The sequence below is a fragment of the Lissotriton vulgaris genome, chromosome 6, assembly GCF_964263255.1.
Source record: "Lissotriton vulgaris chromosome 6, aLisVul1.2, whole genome shotgun sequence".
Taxonomy (NCBI): Eukaryota; Metazoa; Chordata; class Amphibia; order Caudata; family Salamandridae; genus Lissotriton; species Lissotriton vulgaris.
Genome location: NC_141694.1, coordinates 785513183 through 785533181, shown reverse-complemented (window position 1 = coordinate 785533181; position 19999 = coordinate 785513183). Strand labels below are relative to the sequence as shown.

At 45.3% G+C, this 19999-nt stretch overlaps 1 protein-coding gene across 4 annotated transcripts in view; it reads right to left on the bottom strand.

The window, feature by feature from the left end:
- The window catches only part of CEP43 (centrosomal protein 43), a 300006-nt gene that overhangs the window by 19958 nt on the left and 260049 nt on the right, over positions 1-19999 (bottom strand). For all 4 annotated transcript variants that reach the window (XM_086926811.1, XM_086926812.1, XM_086926809.1 and 1 more), the window contains 2 exons: positions 8153-8370; positions 1721-1833 (listed from right to left, as the gene is read on the bottom strand). In XM_086926811.1, coding sequence (XP_086782937.1) covers positions 1721-1833; positions 8153-8370 — 331 coding nt within the window. The remainder of the gene's footprint in view (positions 1-1720; positions 1834-8152; positions 8371-19999) is intronic.

Below are 19999 nucleotides of genomic sequence, written 5' to 3'. Positions count from 1 at the left end.
TTCAACCTTCGAGCACCATTAACAATAAAGAGATGCTGAATGACTTAAATGTATGAAATAAATAGATAGTATTATAGTTTTTATCCATTACAAAGCATAATGTTGAAAGATGTTAATAAACCCAATGTTAATACATTAAATTCAGTATTCGTGATCAAACTGATACAATCATACACAAACGTGGGTTTCAGTCACTCTTTTTCTTATTTAATATTACACAAGATATTATTTGATGATAGATATTTTCTAAGGCACCACTCGTTGTGTTATAGAACCAAACAAAGGGTCACTGTTCTTATATGGACACTCTTGTTGTCCACAGAAAGAGAGAGAGAGGAGACTAGGTCCAAAACTCAAAGGATAGAGACAGTCACAGATTGTGTCTCTTGTTGCCCTCACACAGCCCAAGGGATGTCATGCTTCATCATTGGGCGTTGTTCCTCGTCCGGCCGGCGCTGCAATGCCCTACAGGTCCCCCGAAGGGTTGCTTTGACGGAGATCTTTTAGTAACGCCATATGATGAGTGAGGGTGTGAGATTGTCAGTAAGAAGGAGGGTTCGTGAGAGAGAGTGAGTGAGTGAATGACTAACACCGGCTAGGGGATGGATACTGAAAAAGGCTTTTTTAATGTATGTGTTCCCCCGACAGGTTGTTTGTTACTGGCTAGGCAATAATGTGCCTCAATAACTCTTCGGTCGACATGTTTTGCGCAGTACACAGCGCTCATGACAAAACTTTTTTCACGCATGGAATCACAACGACCGTGTTGTGATTCCGCATACCATTACTCTGAACGACGACTTGCGGAGGGGGGGGGGGGTGTTTGATTTAAAATCCAACACCTTCCCTAGTGTCCGCACAGACTGGAGTTGGAATAGTAAATTATGCTATTCGAACATCCAGCGCCCACCCCCCCCCCCCCCCGCAAGTCGTTGTTCCGACTTGCGTAGTAATGGTATGCGGAATCACAACACAGTCGTTGTAACGACCGCATTGTGAATCCATGCGGGGAAAAAGACTGCGGGGCAAAGAGATATATTTGTTTTGCGCCCTTCAGAGGTCATAATGATCCCTGGCGCTTCCTCAGGACCAATTAAGTTGATTGTAAAAAGTTGCAGAAAAGTTGTAAATGGCTACTTAGTGTTCTCACCATTCAGAGCTGCCCATGGGCTGACCACGACTGTGTAATCAGCCGGCTCCTCCACTTGGATAGTTGCAGATGGCTCACAATGCTGAGCTGTGAGCAAAACCATTTCTGCGAGTTGGGGGGGGGGATTTACAGTTGCAGTCCTTTGGCTCTGTAGGTGATGCAGGTGTCATTGGTGACCCCCCCTCAAATAGTCACAGTGGATCAACAAATAACTGCAGCCCAAATAATCGGTGAGACCAACTCAATGGATCTTGATACCGGGTCTCTTGTCCAGACTGTTAAGAGTTTGATTTTTTGGGGACAGGGGGAGAAGTAGGACATTAAAGATGCATTCCAGTGTCCATGTCCCAGGCTCTCCAAGTTGAAGAACAAGTTACAACTATTTGACCTGCACAATCTAGCTGGAAGCACTGTTGTTTCCCTTAGACATAGTGAAAACAAACGAACCCTTATGGTTGTGATACATTAAAACCAGCAGATGATGTGTGGAAGGAATGCCAGGGTATTTATTAGTCCAATGCTAATATGTGAACTCTGTTAATGTGTACTGGTTTTGAAACACCTACTTACTGTCAGGTTGCTTCATCAAGGGTGCACCAGTCAGAGAGCTCAGTCCACCTTTCAAAGGTGGCGCATCAGTAAGATCTGTAAACCCTCCTGTTGGCTTGCTGGAATCTTTTCTCCTGGATAAAAACATGGAAATGTCAATACTTAGCAGCAGGGTTTGGAGACTTGAAGAAAAGGCTCTAATGCTGCCCTCTACATGACTGGAGAGCTACAAAGGCATTTCTAGAGGAGACTGCTGGCGGCAAAGTGTCAAACAAGAACTTAAATAAGGCACTTCAAAATTTGCCACAGCAAAAAATCCATGACACACAAGCCAGTTTCTCACCTCTTCAGAGTGATCTGCCTGTCAGCTCTTTCACTCAACTGATTAGTTTCTTGATCGCTTTGTTTGTCAGATGTCCTTTTCATTAGACAATACATCATAAAAGCAGCCGTGAGAAAAGGTAACAACATCAGTATGTCTACAGTCTGAATAAGTGGGAAGCATAACGCAAACAGTGATTTTCAACATCAAACATTTTAAGCTGGAACTGAAGCAATCTTAGCAAATAATTAATCTGCCAGCCGACCAATGTATTTTCAAAGTGCTTACATGAAGATCACAATACACACTTATGAAGCACCTTGTAATGCAAAGTGAAGTCTGCTGCAAAGAAGAGTAAGTCAAGGTGTTAATCTTCAGCTTAACTCTGAGGCTTGGTAATATTTCAAGTGATGATTAATTTGCTAGATTAGAATATTTATAAGAAATCATTCAGGAAACCTAGCTTGGTGATACTACAAGAGGTGATTATCTTGCTTGTTTAGAATATCCTCGAGAAATAAGTCCCATTTGAAGATTGAGAAGGGAACCTGATTAGGAATCACTGGGACACAGATTGTGGACAGACAGCCCTTTGTATGTGCATGTTCAGCCTCTTCTTAGATTAGAAGACATAAGTCTGAAACATGAGGAACCACACAAATAATCAGGTTAAAGGCACTAGACGCCAATACAAAATCAACCATGACGTTTGACAAAGACCAGTTGTTGAGAGGTTTTAGTTCTAAACCTCAAGGAAGAGTGCTGGCACTTGACTGGAGTGCCCCAGCCTTCCACTGAGATAACAGCTTCTCCCTTCAAGGGAGGTGCTGCAGCAGTTAACATTTGTTTCAGAAGGTATGGGTACCACTGTCTCTTTGACCAGAGAACAGCAATCAATATAATTGCGCATAAAGTGACTTCATCTTTCTGGTCACCATGGTGGAGAAGGAGGAGAGGTCAGTTGGATGACCAAGGCCAAGAAAGGTTTAAAAGGAGAGTCTTTGCAACAGTGCACAAGCTTAATACTGTGTGAAAACGCAACTCTAAAATGCCTCCTTAACCTCGTCCATGCCGGCTCCCGGCCGTCATGAGTCACGGTGGGCGTGTGCTGATGATGGCCGGGAGCCGTCATGACCACGCCCGCGATTGGAATCTCAGCACTGCGGCGGAATTTGCACCGCAGAGATGAGGCTAAACTAATGTAAGAGCGCAAATTCTGTTCTTGCTCGAGAGGAGTTGCAGGAAACAACCTGTTGAGACAGACAGTAGAGTAGCATAGGCACAAATCTCAGCTGCCTGCCTCTTTCGTTGACAATGCATGATACCTCGTTATGCAACGGCATTTACCCAGAAAGGGAGAAGACAGGTAACAATACTCATCATCTTCAAGGTTCAAGATACTTTATTGGTAATGCACCTGCTGTGAACGCGAACATCTGCTGACAGAAAACTCTACCAAATGTGTACCCCAAACTATGATGGAAGCACATGCCACTACACTAACTTCGAATGAGGGTACTCTGAAAGATTCTCCCAACAGGAGATTTTCCATAGCCGTCCACTACAGGAGGTACTCTCTTAATAGGATGTCGTTCAAGCAGGTAAAGACAAGGAATCCGATGGAGCAAGTATACTGCTAATACAGCTTTGACCTTGCTAAAGACAAATAATTTTAAAAAAAGATGCAAAGTCAAAGGGAAGGACTGTAGAATGGAAAAGCACTTTTCAACTCCAAAGCACAGAAAATGCTACATTTGTACATAGAACTAAAGCTCTTGGCAGTTCAAAGGCACCATCTTGCTCTCCAGGGCTTGGGGGATCTATTTCAGATTGACCAACAGGATCACGAATACTGTCCTTACTTTTTTAGGAGCTATCCACAACCGGGCAATAGATTCAGTCCCTCATTACAAGTTGCACCACCTACCATGAGCCCTCATCAGCACACATTCTATGGTACCCTCATAAGAAAAGCCTTTAACCCTTTCCATGCTCATGACGAGCTCAGCTCGTCATGAGGCACAGTGGAGCTGTGCTGATGACGAGCTGAGCTCGTCATGAAGTGATGTAAATCTGAATTCTTCAGCACCGGAGGGGAAAATGTGCAGCAGCGATGTGGTTAAAAGTGGTTGCCTTGTATGACAGATTTGCATCCTCAATTAACCAAGTTTCCAAGACTTGTCATAAGCATTTAAACCCACTTATTTTAGCGATAGTGGTAAGTTCTACTCTGACCTTTTTAAATCACCTGGAATGTCTTTGGGCTCAAAAGATGGCACAATGATTGTAATGGTCGTTCGATTGTTAATTCCTGCATGATTCTCATGCTGCAGGGAAGTTGGCTGGGTGAGTTTCCACTTTTAAAAGGATTTCATTGTTAAGCTACGGCTGAAAAATCTTTAGGAGATGACCATGCGGGTGCTGCATTTGGGATAAAGCAAAATAAACAAACATTAATAAATACATTTAAGAAACTACGTGTTTCAAAGGACTAGGAAAATGGAAAACCATATTGCAACAGGCAATTATCGCCTATTCTGGTCACTGGTTGCCATATGTATCACTTCAGTTTGAGATGTTCCTGTCTGTAAAATTGCAGAGGAGATTTGGTTTTAAATTTTTTTATCTACACAATACCGAGGTCATACTTACAGGATATGTTCCTGATGAGTACCTGCTTGTCTAAGATATCTATCAGCAACCTGGCTCCTATAATTAAGTCCATAAAACCAAGCACAGCTGTATGCCCTGACAGAGTTTCAAACTCCGCGCTTAAACTGGAATCCGTATTTTGGGGGGATCTATATTTTTACTGCTTTTTACACGTATCTCATACAAAACTAGCATACAAAAGAGCAAATAAGCTTATCCAAGCAATGTAGGCTTTATTTCCCTTTTGGATTCTTCTCAGATGTGTACAAGACAAGTGCTCAAGGGTCTTGAGGAATATGGGGAGAAACAAAAACGTACTCAGATGACTGCCCTGTGGGGTACTACATGGATGTTGATGGAGAAAAGAAAGGTTTATGTGTATTCCATTGGCTTCCTGTGGCATTGATTGGGGCAGAGCAGGGTTGCATGCGTGGTATGGGCATACTTCAGTTATTTTTATACTTGTGCTTGCACATCTACATTTATTATGGTATAGCTAAATAATAAGGGAGCAGATACAAACAATGAGCAGGAACGGTTGTAAGCAGATCTGTATACATGTCCCATTTGTGCTAGTACTTTTTTTGTCTGATTTAGTGAAGGGCACTCTGGAGCAAGGGGCTTTTTTTTACCACCTCAACATTTTAGTTTATGCATAGGATCATGTGCTGCTAGACCAGATTGTGATAGGACAACAGAAAAAAACAATTGCCGTAATCACTCACTGATCTCAATAGCTTAGTAGATTAACCATCAATATGGTTAAAACTCAAGTCACAATTTAGGAATAACCAAATCATGTGTCACTGGTCTCTGGTGAGGGCGGGGTTTGTAGGTTCCCAGTGGTCAAGCAGTACAATTACTGAGTGTTACTAACAGGTAATTCAATTGTATACCTCATTGGGAAGGGACCGCAAAATCGCCCCTCCATCTATGAGCAGTGTGAGGTGATTTAATCTTCTTTATGGAGGCTATTTTAGAACTGTAAAGATTTTTAGCAAAAAATTAGGCTAATTGCTTCTTATGTTTACATAGCTCTTTTTTCAAATCCCTTCCCCGACTTTGGAACTTCAAGACAGTGTTCCATATGTTACCCATCTCACTGAACAGCGGTAAAAGGGGAGGGGGGCACCAAAAGTATCACACTTCCGTATCGGCCTATGGCTACAGCTCCCTCATACCAACCTATGGCGAGACTGGCTGTTGATTACCACTGATTCTTATATCAGTAGCACATTTAATTTTACCTGTGCACTTAAATGGGGAGGGGACAGGAAGTGCTCGGTTTCCTCTGTAAACTTCAAAGCTTGCCAACGCCGACATTCCTATTTTGGCCCAAAGGCATGTCAAATACAAGTTACAGTGTTCAGTTGTGCATGTAATTGAAGGAGATCAGGTGTAATGTGAACAGTATCAACTACGTGTCAGCTAAAGATTGTACTTCCCTCTAGGTTGTTTGTGCATGACCGCTGACAAGAGAAACTGCCTGCCTCTTGTTCTCCGATTCCTTGCCTTCAAACTTTGATGCTGGGAGAATATACCATTGTCCGTTCCGAACCAACTTTTACTTTCCACTGTAGCTAAACTGCTTTTTCCTTCCTTGGTTGTTCTAGGTGTTGCCTGGTAACCAAAGTCCTTGTTAGAGCATATACAGTGACATATCAGGGAAATATGCATAATGCCAGGACCAAAGGATACCCGCTGCTTCCCTGAGAGTCAATCCGGCACACTCCTGCACTACAGAAGACTTGCAAGAGTCTTAAACATTTAAAAACAGATTGTACAATCACTGTCTAGGAATTTTCTTATATGCCTCAAAGACAGAAAAAAATTAACAGCTGCCATAATCCTTCCAGTAGTAGAAAAGGCGGTGTAGTATCCCAGAAAAAAATGTCTTATAAGGAACAAGGTATTGTTTGATGCAGTCCACCTTTAAAGGTCAGGAGCAGAAGGAATTAACTTAGATTAGAAACAGCTGATGGAAAAGGAGGAATTTAAGATGCTGACTCAAAGGATGAGATTGTAATTATGAAAGATGAGAAGGAGTCGGAAATAGATTTTTCAAAAAGTGCAAAAAAGCATTATAGTCATTCGAGGTGGTTATAAGGACTGAGGACTGAACAACATTGAGATCAAGTAATGCATTAGCAGAGATTGCATGAGTGGGAAGAAAAAGACAATTTAAACTAATTATACGGCAGGCACAACTAAAGAAATGTGACAGGTGAAGAGAAGCAGAGAAGGAAAGCTCTAACAACCCCAGCGGAGACATAAAAACAGAGCAATGGGAAAAGGATGAGAAAGAGTGACCAGTGAGGTAGGAAGAGATCAGAAAACATCAGGACCCAAGCATGTGAAAGAATATAGTCTATGACAACTTTCACACATCAAAGGGGACAGAAGATAGAACTGTTTTGTCAACTTTATCATGAGCAAAATAGTGAGAACGTGCTGAAATGTGATAAGAAGACATAACAAAAGATTAACAGTAAACATTACATGTCCACTTTATCCAGATGATAGACACGGCGCTACAGCTTACACATTAGCTTCTGGTGGAAGGCTCCAATTAAACGACTTTTGGATAATATTTCAAAATACTAGGTATTGTCTAAGTTGTAGTTTCACAATTGTACTTTATCTCGGTTACACTCTGGCTATTGTCAAGCAAAAACTCCTAACATTAATTCTACACTGCTTAGAGATTAGCGTATGATAACAAATGCTGATGGAGACCTGTATGCAGGTCTCGATATCACATTAAACAGCTATTGTCAAAGTATCTGATCATTTTGCAACACAGAGTTCAGGGACACTCCCATGGTCGCAGTTAACAATAGAGTTCAATGCAAGCCAAAGCATATGCAGCTTTCAGTGCTAGTCTCATGCAGATCAAAGGGAAAGAACTTAAGAGCCTTTCAGGCGAGACATGATTTGCAATACTGAACATCTGTATTCAGCAATACAGCTATATACAGTTTTTAAACATTGCATTTACTAGTAGCATCTACTTCCCAATAACCTTATTCGCAAAAGGGGGTAGTTAAACCCTCTTGGGACCAAACCGCAACAACTTGGGAATATTAGCAGAGAGAGAATCAGATGAAAAGTGTAGCTGTTCTGAGGAATCCATTTACAAACAAACTACTCTTTGTGTTCTTGTTTCCTGTTCCAACAAATAATGCTAAAATCACTGAGTCATTATTCAGTTCAATTGGACATGTCAACTACTTAGTATTTAGTACACAATCTGAAAGGATGAACAAGTACAGTACTTCTAACACAAGGTTTAATACCAGTTTCAGAGCAACTGCACCACAAATTATTTCATCTGGTAGGCATCATTCAAAAACCAGACGATTTTTTTTAAATTTAAACGGCAAAAATCCTTAAAATGTACTTGCTCAAATAGTATTAGTGGAGAAATGATGTAAGGTGGAGAAAAGTTTTTAACAGCATCAAACACACATCAAACTTACCAGCCGTAGCTTTTATCTGGTGAAGGTACTGGATCATCAAAAAAGGAGTCGCCCTCATTGTCTTCATCATCATCTAAACCCAGTTCACTTCTCTCACTGGCTTGGGGCGGGTTGTTCAATTTGGTGTCAGGCTTCGTCTCACTTGCTGAAGAGATGCTGCTGCTTTTGCTCTTAGACTCTCTCACAGAGTTGGTGTTTTTGCTGCTGTTATCTGGGGTCTTAAAAAAGATATAAGCATGTTTTAACCTTTACAAATCATTTGTCCAGTGAAACAGGGACAGCTATTTCTTGACTGAAAATGTATTATCTCACCAAATTGATTGCACAGGTATTTTAAATGAAACATCTTGTCTCCTTACTAGTAGGTTTAATTCGAAAGGTTTTACTGTTAATACACACCAATTTCCCAGAACAAGAAATGACTTTACCCCGTTTAAAGCAAAAGAGTGACTTTCTATTCAACTAATGCAAGTATTCCAACAAACAACTCTCAACCAATGTAAACATGAATGAAAAATGGTACACAAGAGAATCTGGGTGGCATTCAAAGTTGATGACAGTTTTAACAAGCAGGAGTTGGACTCCGCAAGCTGTTTATTGTTACAGCATGAACAATTCCAAAGTCCGTGATTTCTCCATTCAATCTTATAGCAGTGCATTGGAAATAACAATTACAAATAATCTGCTTTGAAAGTTGTGCTTAATGTTCAGAGGTTTGTGCCAAATATTTGAATGAAAAATATATATGTTTTAGAACTGATTTGCTGGTCAACAGCCATTATTAACATTTACGCCATATCCGTAATATCAGCAAAACCATTATAGGCAGCGGGTATGCGTAATGTACGGATAAAGACTAACAACATCACACACATGCTTCAATGTCTAACGCATACCAATCTAGGAGAAAGTGGAGGAAATTAAAGAAGTCTAGCAAACCATATGTAGCAAACAACCCTTCCACATTCATTCTACTTTTAGTTGATTGGAGCGGAATCATTTGGGTACTTGGGCATACTTTGCATGAAGTACTGAGCATCACATACTCTTTTTTAATCTCGCCATCATGTGCCCATGAATCAGAACTCTCCAGAATCTAATCGATCTGTTGTTTTTTCTTTTTCTCTTTCTGTTTGCTCGTGCAGCTCTCCCTCTACTTGGAGTTCATTGGCCTTTATGATTGATTGCTGGCACCCTCTTCAGTCACAGACCAGAGGGTTTACTGTTGGCTGAATGGTGTAGATTTGCCCTGTTTGCACTGAAATCCTCTGCCAAAGAACGGTTTTCCGAAGAGGCAAAAATCTGTAGAGCTCTATTTAAGTCCCAGAGTTCTTGCTGTGGTTCCATTTTAATGGCAGTCTGATGTATTTTGTACCTCTACCAAAAAGCTTGTTGAGCCTTGCCAGGCATGCCTTCTCAAGGTAATCTGAACTAATGGGCCTGGCAGCACAGTGTGTGGTGTACAGGACCATCCTGATAATAGCAGGGAGTCACCCTGTCCATCTCAGAATAGTTCTGCAAAGTGGCCCCTTCAGTGTTCCAGTAGATTAGGGACTACCAATGCTGCCTTGTCGCATACGAAAAGACACGCTCTATTCAGGGAGCATAACACCAGGTTCCTTGCAGAAAAGGGTTTCTTCTCTCACACCTTAATATTTCTTAGAATCTCTGTCGGCAGGGCGAGTAGGGAAAGCTCCAGTAATCAATTTAGTTGTGAAGGAGGTTTGAACTGCAAACTCTATGGCGATGGATGCAGAGACAAGGAGGCAGTGTTCTCTGGGGGATGGTCTGTAGCATTGAGCTATCAGTCGCCTGACTGGTGGACATGATTCTGCTTCGGACCACATGTTCTTTAATTGAATCAATAAAGCCATAGTTGAACGGCAAAAAAGGCTCCACAGTGGGGGCAGTTGACTGCAAGACGTCCATGTTGTGTTGAAACTCCACTGAAGGATAAGGAAGTTCTGAACTTCACCTTCTTTCTGAATCACTACATAAAAACCCATCATTCTTGCAGGAGCAGGTCCAAGGGCTAGGTCAATATCAATAACCCAGCAATACTGGCCTACTGGTGTTTCGAAAAGCCAGTAAATCTGAACCATCAGAAGAAGGCATAGGGTTAATGTTATCTGTGCAGCCATGGCAGTCGGGGCTTTGCTGGTCTGAATCGGATACAAAAAGATCATGGATAGTATCCCACTATTGTAACTGTTTTCCAGCTTCTTCCTCTGGTACTCTTCCTCTTCAAGGCCCCCTTGTCTTCTCTGGATGTTCCTGAGCTAGAGAATAATTGGAGGATGATCAAATTGGGGTCACTGAAGGAGTTGGTACCATTGGCACAGGTAGCATTGGAGTCAATGTCATCATAGGTGGCACTGTAGGTGGTGCCATAAATGGAGAGGAAGCTGGCGTCGGACTTTGGTGTTGTGATATGTGTTAGAGCAAGTGGCTTCTGCTACAGGCCTGTCAAAGAACCAGGGCCAGGCCACACCAGGGGAGAGGTGGTCATCCCATGGAATACCAAAAAGACTCATGGGGCCAACAGGTACACCAGAAGGGACTGCTGCTCTCCTGCATATGCCTAGTATGGCTTGGAGAAAAGAAGCCTGTTCAGCACCTGGTGCCGGGTTCTCTGGTTACACCAGGGTCAGGATCAGCTTTGGTGCTCGAGGCAGCAGAGATGATGGCCCACTGCTGTTGGGGACAATGTCACGGACAAAACTTGAGACCGCTCAACTAATTTCATCTCCGGAGAGGAGGGTGTAGCCGGAATGGGGAATTTACCTGATGATTTGAATCTTCTGGGCAAAGTGTGATAAACTCTATTAACCCCTTCACTGCGGCGGCTATTCTGCCGCAGTGCTAAGGGGGCGGGGCGGCCGCGCGGCGGGGCCGTGCTGGTGACGGAACCGCTCCGTCACCAGCGTTGGTTGCGCTATGCTTATGACGGAGCGGTTCCGTCATGGCCCCGCCCGCTCAATAGAACGCTCAGCGCAGGCGCGGAATTCGCGCCGCACATGAGCGGCGGCAAAAGAGTCCCACCGATAAAAAACATGTCTCCCATCGTGTTTATACCCAGGGCATTCATTGCCATAATGACACCTTTGTCCCTACATGGGGCCAACCAGGCCACCCATTCAATTGGCATCAACGGGGAATACAATATCGCCCCTGCATGGTGCTGCAGTAGCACATGCCAGGCATGTCTTGGCCAGTTTGATGAATCAAGCAGGCCCGTACGTCGGTCCGCTGGTTCGAATATAATGGCTGGTAGCGGCAGCAGAGCCGCAAAAAGACTTTCTAGCTTTATAAACGGCGCATTATCATTATCGTATATCCAGCTGTGTACGTGCGCCCCTTGCGCACCTCAGAATGTAGCTGAATCCCTAGGTATCGTACAGGTTCAGTGGTCTACCTCAATGGGTATTCCATATCAAACTGCTCTGTAGCAGCGGTAATGAGGAACGCTATTGATTTATTCCAATTAACTGTTAGTCCAGATAGTGCACCAAACCGCACTACTTCCCGCAGAAACGGCGCCAGATTCTTTTCAGGTTCTCTAACATATAGTAGAGTGTCATTAACTGTTAGTCCGGATAGTGCACCAAACCGCACTACTTCCCGCAGAAACGGCGCCAGATTCTTTTCAGGTTCTCTAACATAGTAGAGTGTCATCCGCGTACGTTGTTATGACTAGTTGGTAAGTAGGGAAATTGAGTCCCCGGTGACAGTGGTATTCTCGCATCGCACACGCCAGCGGTTCCGCGACCAGAGCATAGAGCGAGGGCGACAAGGGGCAGCCCTGGCGAGTGCCCCTTCGTATTTGGATCGGTTCTGTGACGTGGTTCCCGTGTTTAATGCAAGCCTCTATAAAGCACCATTATTATCTGCAGGAACACTGGGCCAAGCCCGAGTCTCGAGAGCACCGATCGCAGAAAAGGCCATTCCACAGAGTCGAACGCCTTCTCCATGTCTAAAAACACTGCTATCGCTTTAGTTTCCGGATGTGTGTGTTGATGGGCGCCAAATACCGTTCCGATGTTGTCGGCAATATTTCTGCCTGTCACAAACCCCGCCTGCTCCGGAGCCACCAACTCTGGGGACAGCAAAGCCAACCTAGTCGCGAGTATTTTAGCCTATATTTTTGTGTCCACATTTAGTAGCGACAATGGTCTGTAGGAGCTACATTCCTCTGGGGGTTTATCCGGCTTTGGGATGGCAACTTATCGCTTCCCTCAAAGTTCTCGGCATCTGTCCCATGTCGCACATATCTGCAAACAGGGCAGAAAGGTGTGGGGGCAGCAGGTCCAAAAATTTCTTATAAAAACTGTTAGTCCATCTGCCCCTGGTGCACTACCTGCCTTCATCCCTCCCAGGGCCTCCCGAATCTCATCATACGCTATTGGATGCATTAAAAATTCTCTTTGCACATTCGTTAAGAATGGAAGTTTTATATGTTCGCATGTGATGCATATAATTCCGAATAGTATTCCATAAATCTTTGTGCTATCTCCTCTTCATTTGTAAGTAAGGCACCCTTCCCCGATTTGATAGCAGTAACCGCTATTTTCCGCTGTTGTTGTTTTACCATATTGGCCAGAACCACTCCCGGTCTGCCCTTTCCCCATATACTCTAGCTGTAGCGTATTTGCCTAAATGCTTAACTTCCGCATCTGCCTCCTCCTGATATTCCGCCAGCAGTCCTTTCATTTCCTCCCGGGTAGCGTCAGTGTCTCCCGTTAATTGGCATTCTTCACACTCTGCCAGTCGTCGCTCCAGATGCGACAGCCTTTGACGAATCGAGCGGAGTACCCCTGAGTGTTTGCTCATGGCCACTCCCCTAATATAAACTTTGAACGCCTCCCACACAGTCTGAAAGCTATCCACAGACCCTATATTAGTTCCAAAGTATGTCTCTATCGCTTCATGTAATGCCTCTCTAAATAGAGGATCCTGTAATGAGTATGGCGGGAATCTCCATGTGAATGGGGGAAGTATTTTCCGCTGCGTTGTAAACACTAACAATATAGGTGAGTGGTCTGAGAGTGTACGGGGTAAAACCTGACACTTGCGTACCTGTGAGAGAAGTCTTGTAGAGGCTAGCCAATAATCTATCCGTGTATGTATATTATGAAAGGCTGAATAATGTGTGTATCCACCTAGCGCTGGGTGGAAGTTTCGCCATACATCAGCGAGGTCTTCGCTAATCAGTATCCTGTCAAGGTTCCCTAGCTGCCTTTGCTTGTCTCCTGTCCGGCCAACTCGCTCGGTCCACTTCAGGACACCTAGTCATATTAAAATCCCCACCCCACAGGACTTTAAGACCGGGAAACTGCCACGCTATATCAGTCAGCTTTATATAAAACTCGGGGCGGTCATAGTTAGGCCCATATACATTAAAAACCAGTGTTTCCATCCCTCTGCCTGTACACTGCGATATGGCATATCTACCCCCTGGATCAGCTATTAGCATTCTCAATGTATAGTTGGATTTTGGGCTTACCCAAGTTAGCACCCCGCGCGCATGGGTCGTGAATCCTGCCGCATTGATCTGTCCCTTCAGCCCCCTTGATTGCAACCTAAGATTGTTCGCAGGTAAATGGGTCTCCTGTATTAAAGCCAGGTAAACATGGTGTCTAGCTAAATAACTCAAAACCTTGCGCAGCTTGCGGTAATCATTTAAACCTTGCACATTCCATGTCAAAGCTCTCAGGTCTCCCCCAGTAGCGTCTACCTCAGGCCCACCAGGCGAACCTTGCATATTCGGCAGATCGTGTCATTGTTCTCTCCACAGTTACCAACAGTATAGAGTCTGATATGTAAAGCGTAATGGCCGGCACCTCTTAACTTTAACCTCTGAACCCCCCTTCCTCCTCTGAACAGCGGACCACCCCCAACTAGGTTGGATATGTCCAACCCTTGGGCCTGCCCCCTCCACCCAAACAATAGCCCCAAACACAGTGTTACCACATGTGGGTGGAGGTTGCTCCGCACCAGCTAAGAAATCAAATGCAATCACAGTACTTGATACTCGTTCCGGCTCTTCCAGCCGACAGCTATCTTCCCTTCTTAAGCTGGAGTTGTCGCTTGTTTCAGATATACCCTCCTGGCGGCCAGCAGCTCCCCACATGGACTTTCACACCCTGCCACTCTGCGTCTTGCCAAAGTTCCTGATGCCTAACTTCACTCAGTCTTGTTATTTTCCATTCCACCACCTGCTGCCTCATCCAATAATTCCCGTTCCGGGGTTTTTCTCCAATCTTTAGCGCAGTCTTTTAGCGCCTTCTGCAATGTTCTTGGTTGAGTGAAGATATGTGATTGCCCATTTCTGTTGACTTTCAGCTTAGCTGGGTATAGCATAGCATAGTCTAGGCCTTGTTTGCCTAGTTGTTTTTTCATTGGAGCGAAGTGTTTCCTTGCTTCTTGGACTTTGGCCGTGAAATCAGGGTACAATGAAATAGTTGAGCCTTCGTACGTTAATGTCTGTTTTTCTCTGGCAACCCGTAGGGCAGCATCCCTGTCTCTATTCTTGAGGAACTTTGCTATTATTGGTCGTGGTGGTGCCCCTGGCTTTGGTTGTGGAGCCAAAGAACGATGCGCACGCTCCACATTAAATGTGGTAGAAAAGACCTCCGCACCTAGTAGAGTTATCAGCATGCGTTCTATAAAGGGCTCCATCTTGCCCGTCTGAGCCGATTCAGGAAGGCCAAGGATGCGCACGTTAATGCGCCGGGAACGCGCCTACAAATCCTCCCTCTTCTCCTGGAGCAGCTGCAGCACCCTACCCAGTTGCTTATGCTCTTTGTCAATAGTGGTTTGCGCTTCTTCTACCTCTGTAATCCTCCTCTCCGACATGTCTAATCTCTCTGCATGTTTATCAAGTCTCTCCCATTCTATATGTTAACGCATCCATCTTCACCCTTAGCGAGGAAATAACTTCCTGTAGCCCTTTCTACATGGACTTCAGCATGCATCTGATGTCTTGTTCTTGCGCTGTAGGAGAAGAGGGCCTGCTATCACCACCTGCGCCTTTGTCCTGAGATCTAGCACTCTTTTGGGCAAAGGGGAGGTTGGACTGGCCGCGGTCTTACCATCTTTTTGTCCAGGGGAGACCAATGTTGTTACAAAGGGTAGTGGACTGCACGCCGCCACCCAGCTAATCCCAGATCTTGCGTTATCAGTGTCCCTAGCCAATGCACAATGGTTCACGCAGAATCCTTCGGGGCGGCACCAGCGCAGCTCCGGACCATGTTCTCACGACTCCGCCAGTAGCCACTATCAGAAAGCCTTGTGCCCAGTACTCTGAGCAATGAGTCACTCCTCGCTGCACCACTCCGTCTGCACTCCTCGCCGCTGCCTCAGCGCTCAGGCCAATCTCATGTGCCACCTACCCGCTTCGCAGGGCAGGGAAGCGCGCCTCTGGCCACGTGCCCCGTAGTGCAGACTCCAGCCCAACTTCGCACTGTGGTGTTGATTGTAGGGTGCACTTTATCGTGTGCCTCTGCCCGGTCATGTTTAGCGCGTTGTCTTAGTCCCCCAGCGCTATCCTGAAATGAGGCCTCCGTCTCAGAGTTCGTGACTAGTTCAAAAAGATAATGAGCAGATAGTTCCGCGGCTCGCCAAATCGCAAAGGCGCACTGATTGCATCTGAGTGCTGGCCGCGACCATTTACAGCCGACGCATTTACCCCAATCCCCGACGCATGGCCCGGCTTACGTGTTAAATATCACCTTAGGCACCGGGCGTATTACCGGTGAAAGTAAATGCCGCCGAGTCAGGCAGGATCCTCCGTAGCACAGACCGCCTGTCTCGCTCTCAGTCGTGCCGCATCAGTGCTCCGCTTGGTGCTATCCGGTCAGACTCTGTAGTGGAGGAGCGGAGAGCGCCCCCGTTCCTCCGACGTCCAACCTGCAGTCACTGATACCACTCGGTCCGGCTCCTCCGTCTAGGCAGCACACCGCCCTGTGGCCAGCTTTGAGCCGGAAACCTGCGCAGTTCTCGGAGACGCAGTTTCTCCGGCCAGCCGAGCGTGCAGTCCGCCGCACGTAGAGTGACGTCGTCGCGGGGTCCGTAACTTGAGACCGGTGCTTCATGGCCTGCTCACACGCTGGGTCGTACCACACATATCTCCTCTAACCAGCGACAATTACGTTCTGCTTCGAGCTAGTTGATGCCTAGCAGCATCGCAGTCAATCCCAGCGGGTTATTAGTGTCCCCAGCGTCAGTGGGTCCCAGGATCATGCAGGATATTGTGTCGGCTTAAAGGAGCTCGAGACTCAAGCGACCATCTTGGTCTCGAGCAAGCTCCACCCCCAATCAGCACCAGAGAGTTATGTCAGAAGTTTCCAGATCCTGACAGTCACCTGGCTAATTCAAAGTTGAAGAATCTGCAGGTATTCATCAGTAGCCCAGATTTAGCAGGAGGCTTAAGTGAGTAACCCATTTTTCAACCATGCTCTGAAGAAAGAGGTGATGAGCGCAGGATCCTGTGAAAGGTCATGTGTAATGCCAGTGTGTGAAGGTCAGTTGGATGTGGGGAAGAGGCGGATGACTTTCTTCTAAGATGTCATTGTTGATATGACAGGTGAGGTCACCACTGAGTTTTATTTATTTATTTGAAAGGTTTTATAAAGTGCGAACATGGCCCGTCAGGGTATCAGATTGCTGTACACAAAGCATGCAAGATGAACGGGAAAACAAGTTACTTATCTTCGCAAACAAACCTGCAAGTGACCATCACGCTCCTTCAGGGGGGGCAGCAAACAAACGCAGCAGCTATTTCCACGCTCCTTCAGCCGTGAGGGGAACGGCCGCACCGGGGAGAGTCCAACCAACGCTGTGAGGGGAACGGCAGGACTACATCCCCCAGGTGCCCCGGCGGCGCACACCTGAGGCCAGTAACACCGCGCCCGGAGGCGCTTGATAAGGCAGGAGCGCCTCCCGCAAACCGCGGGACGCGCGCGGGACGCGCTGCACGAAGCCCGGACAAAGGGCTGGCCGTCTGTGGCCGTCAGGGGCCGGGTCGGGTCGGGCCCCCCCCCCTAACCAGCACTACAAAATGGGTAAGCGTAAGCAACCAAGTAATGGCGAATCAGAAGGTAAAAAAGCGAAAGCACCCAGACAATCGGAAAGTATAATTTTATACTTAACTTCCGCCGTAGGTGTGTTATCCAAAGAAATTGCACACGCTGAAATAGAACTGGGCCTGACTCCACCTGCTAATGATCATACTCAAGTGAGTAGTAGTATTACCCCGGTATCTACTGTACCCTTGGAACCGACTATAGTAATTGAAAACTCTGTGAGAGGGCCCGAACTAGGACGGGGGCAAATTGAGAACGAGACTGTAACAGATCTGTTGGGGGCTGAAGGTGATCCCCTAAGGACTCCCGAATCCCAGAAGTCAAGGATAACAAAGAACTCTAGGAAAGGCTCAAAAGCTCCAAAGCCTATATCTAGTTTCGAAAGGAGTGATTTACACCTTATGCACAACCTTGAAGCCCTTGTGGAGAAAATGTTTACAACCCGACTGGAACCACTATTAGTGGGTATAGCTAAAGATATTGTAGACACCCTAAATATCTGTGTAGATGGCCTGTGGAAAAAATGTGATCAAATTGGGAAATTTATTACCGAATATAAGGACCAGCAGGCTGATTCTCAGTCCAAGAAGGAGGGCAGGCCCCAGAAAAGGGGCTCTAACCTCCCTACGGATATCCCTGGCCTGCCTGGGGATCGGGAATCTCTAGGTGACTCATTGATGAGATGTAATGATGGCCCTACTAACGTCACTACTGTGCCCTCCACTTCAGGGGATAATGACCCTTTGACCAGTACCGTCAGGGGAAATACTGGACATGCAAGATTGGAGGATGCAGGGGGAAGACCTGGGGAGCTAAAACCGAAACAGGGTACATATGCTAGGAAAAAGCTAGAATTACCCCCTGATGCTGCACCTTTAGTAGCAGTATTCACAGGGGTCCCTGCATTCACTGAAAGTAGGTCTGAATCTCCTCAAGAGCTACTAACACTCGCAAAAAAACTGTGTGCTTGTTATAGCAGTGGGGGTCCTGATATAGCCTCAAATGTCATTATGGCCAGAAGAATGAGATGGGTGGGGCATGTTCCCAAAAATATTTCAGGAGACTGTGTGGTGGTGAATTTTGATAGACCAAACATAGCCCACAGACTATTCTGGGATGCCTCTGAGCTTGGCTCCCCTGGCATTAGACCACTACCACTGGGTTTTTTCTATCCCCCCAAAAACAGAGAAAGCAGAAACGTTGCCTTACCTGCACATATACCACCAGACAATAGTGATCTTATGACACCCACTGTACTCCCTAATGGCTTAACTATTAACCCTAAACCCAAGACAGGAGGAGCTACTACCTCATTTCTAATAAATACATCAATTCCACTCCCACTTAAACCTATCACCGGAAACATAGTGAGGGCAGACATACCTCTGTATAATCAATTTGCTCCCTTGTCAGATCTGGAGGAAATTGACTGACTAACGGATGTTAGTCAACTACCTTAGAACCCTCAGACACATTGCCACAAGCCAACAACGAGACAATATGCCGATTTGTGAGTTGGAATATTGCGGGAATTAGGGCTAAATGGAATGATGCTATTTGGCTGGATTTTATAAATGGTTTTGATGTTATCGCTCTGCAGGAAACTTGGGATCCCGCAGACTATTGTTACTTGAATGGGTATATTAGTTTTGTTGTGCCTGCTACCACGGGGAGAGCGGGTAGAGCCAAGGGCGGGTTAGTTCTTCTCACTTCAATAAGACTGAAGGGTGCTTTCACAAAGGTGGAGACAAATTCAAATAATTTCCTGATTGTGGAGTGGGTGCTGCCCAACCAGACAAAAATATTGTTAATACATTTTTATAATGCTAAAGAGGGTGTGCTATTGAGTGAGCACATTTCTACTTTAGACAACTTTTTGTCAGATTATAAAGCAAAACACAATTCGACTTTAGAAATTATTTTAATGGGAGACTTCAATACACATTTATGTGACTTACATTGTCAGACAGAGGATGATTTTGGGCCACCGGGTGTAGTACTTTCACACTTTGAGCATAGCATCCATTGCAATGCCCTAGAGGAACTTTTAGCCTCTATGAACCTCAGCGAGCCTGAGGTAAATGAAAAGGGAGTTAGGACTATTACCTTTAAGGGTTCAGAGTTGGGCTCTGTGATTGATTATATATTTTTATCACATTGGGTATTATCAAGCACCCTATCATATAAAGCATTACCATCTGCTTTTAGTGACCACAATCCTGTTACCTTGGAGGTGCAGCTAGAGTTAGAGGGAGGAACGGGTTCACAAGATTTATTGACGAGGGAACTCGGGCCCCTGATAGTGAAGGACCAGGGCAGGAGGCTGAGGTGGTCACGGGTGGTTCCTGAAGAATTCTATGATGACTTTTTTAGGAAAACCAATGATCACCTGGCTACCTGTCTTGATTCTTCCGTCCATAGTACTGCAGTAATTGAGGCCTATTCTGCCATTTGCCAGCAGGTTGCTAAGGACTTGAGGGTAAAAAAAGGGAAACCATCGGCTAAGGTGATAAGATGGTTTGATAAAAATTGTTCACAAGCCCATAGCTCTCTACTTGAGGAGTTGAAGCGTAAACCCAGGAATAAAGGTGCAGTCAGGGCCTTAAGGAAGGAGTATAAAAGGGTAATTATGGCACGGAAAAAAGAAATCAAGGAAAAGGCATGGGAAAAACTCCACTCCGTGGAGGTGCTACGTGACAGTAGCAAATTTTGGTCTACTGTTAATCATCCTTTTTTCTGCGAGGATAGCAATTCAGCACTAGAC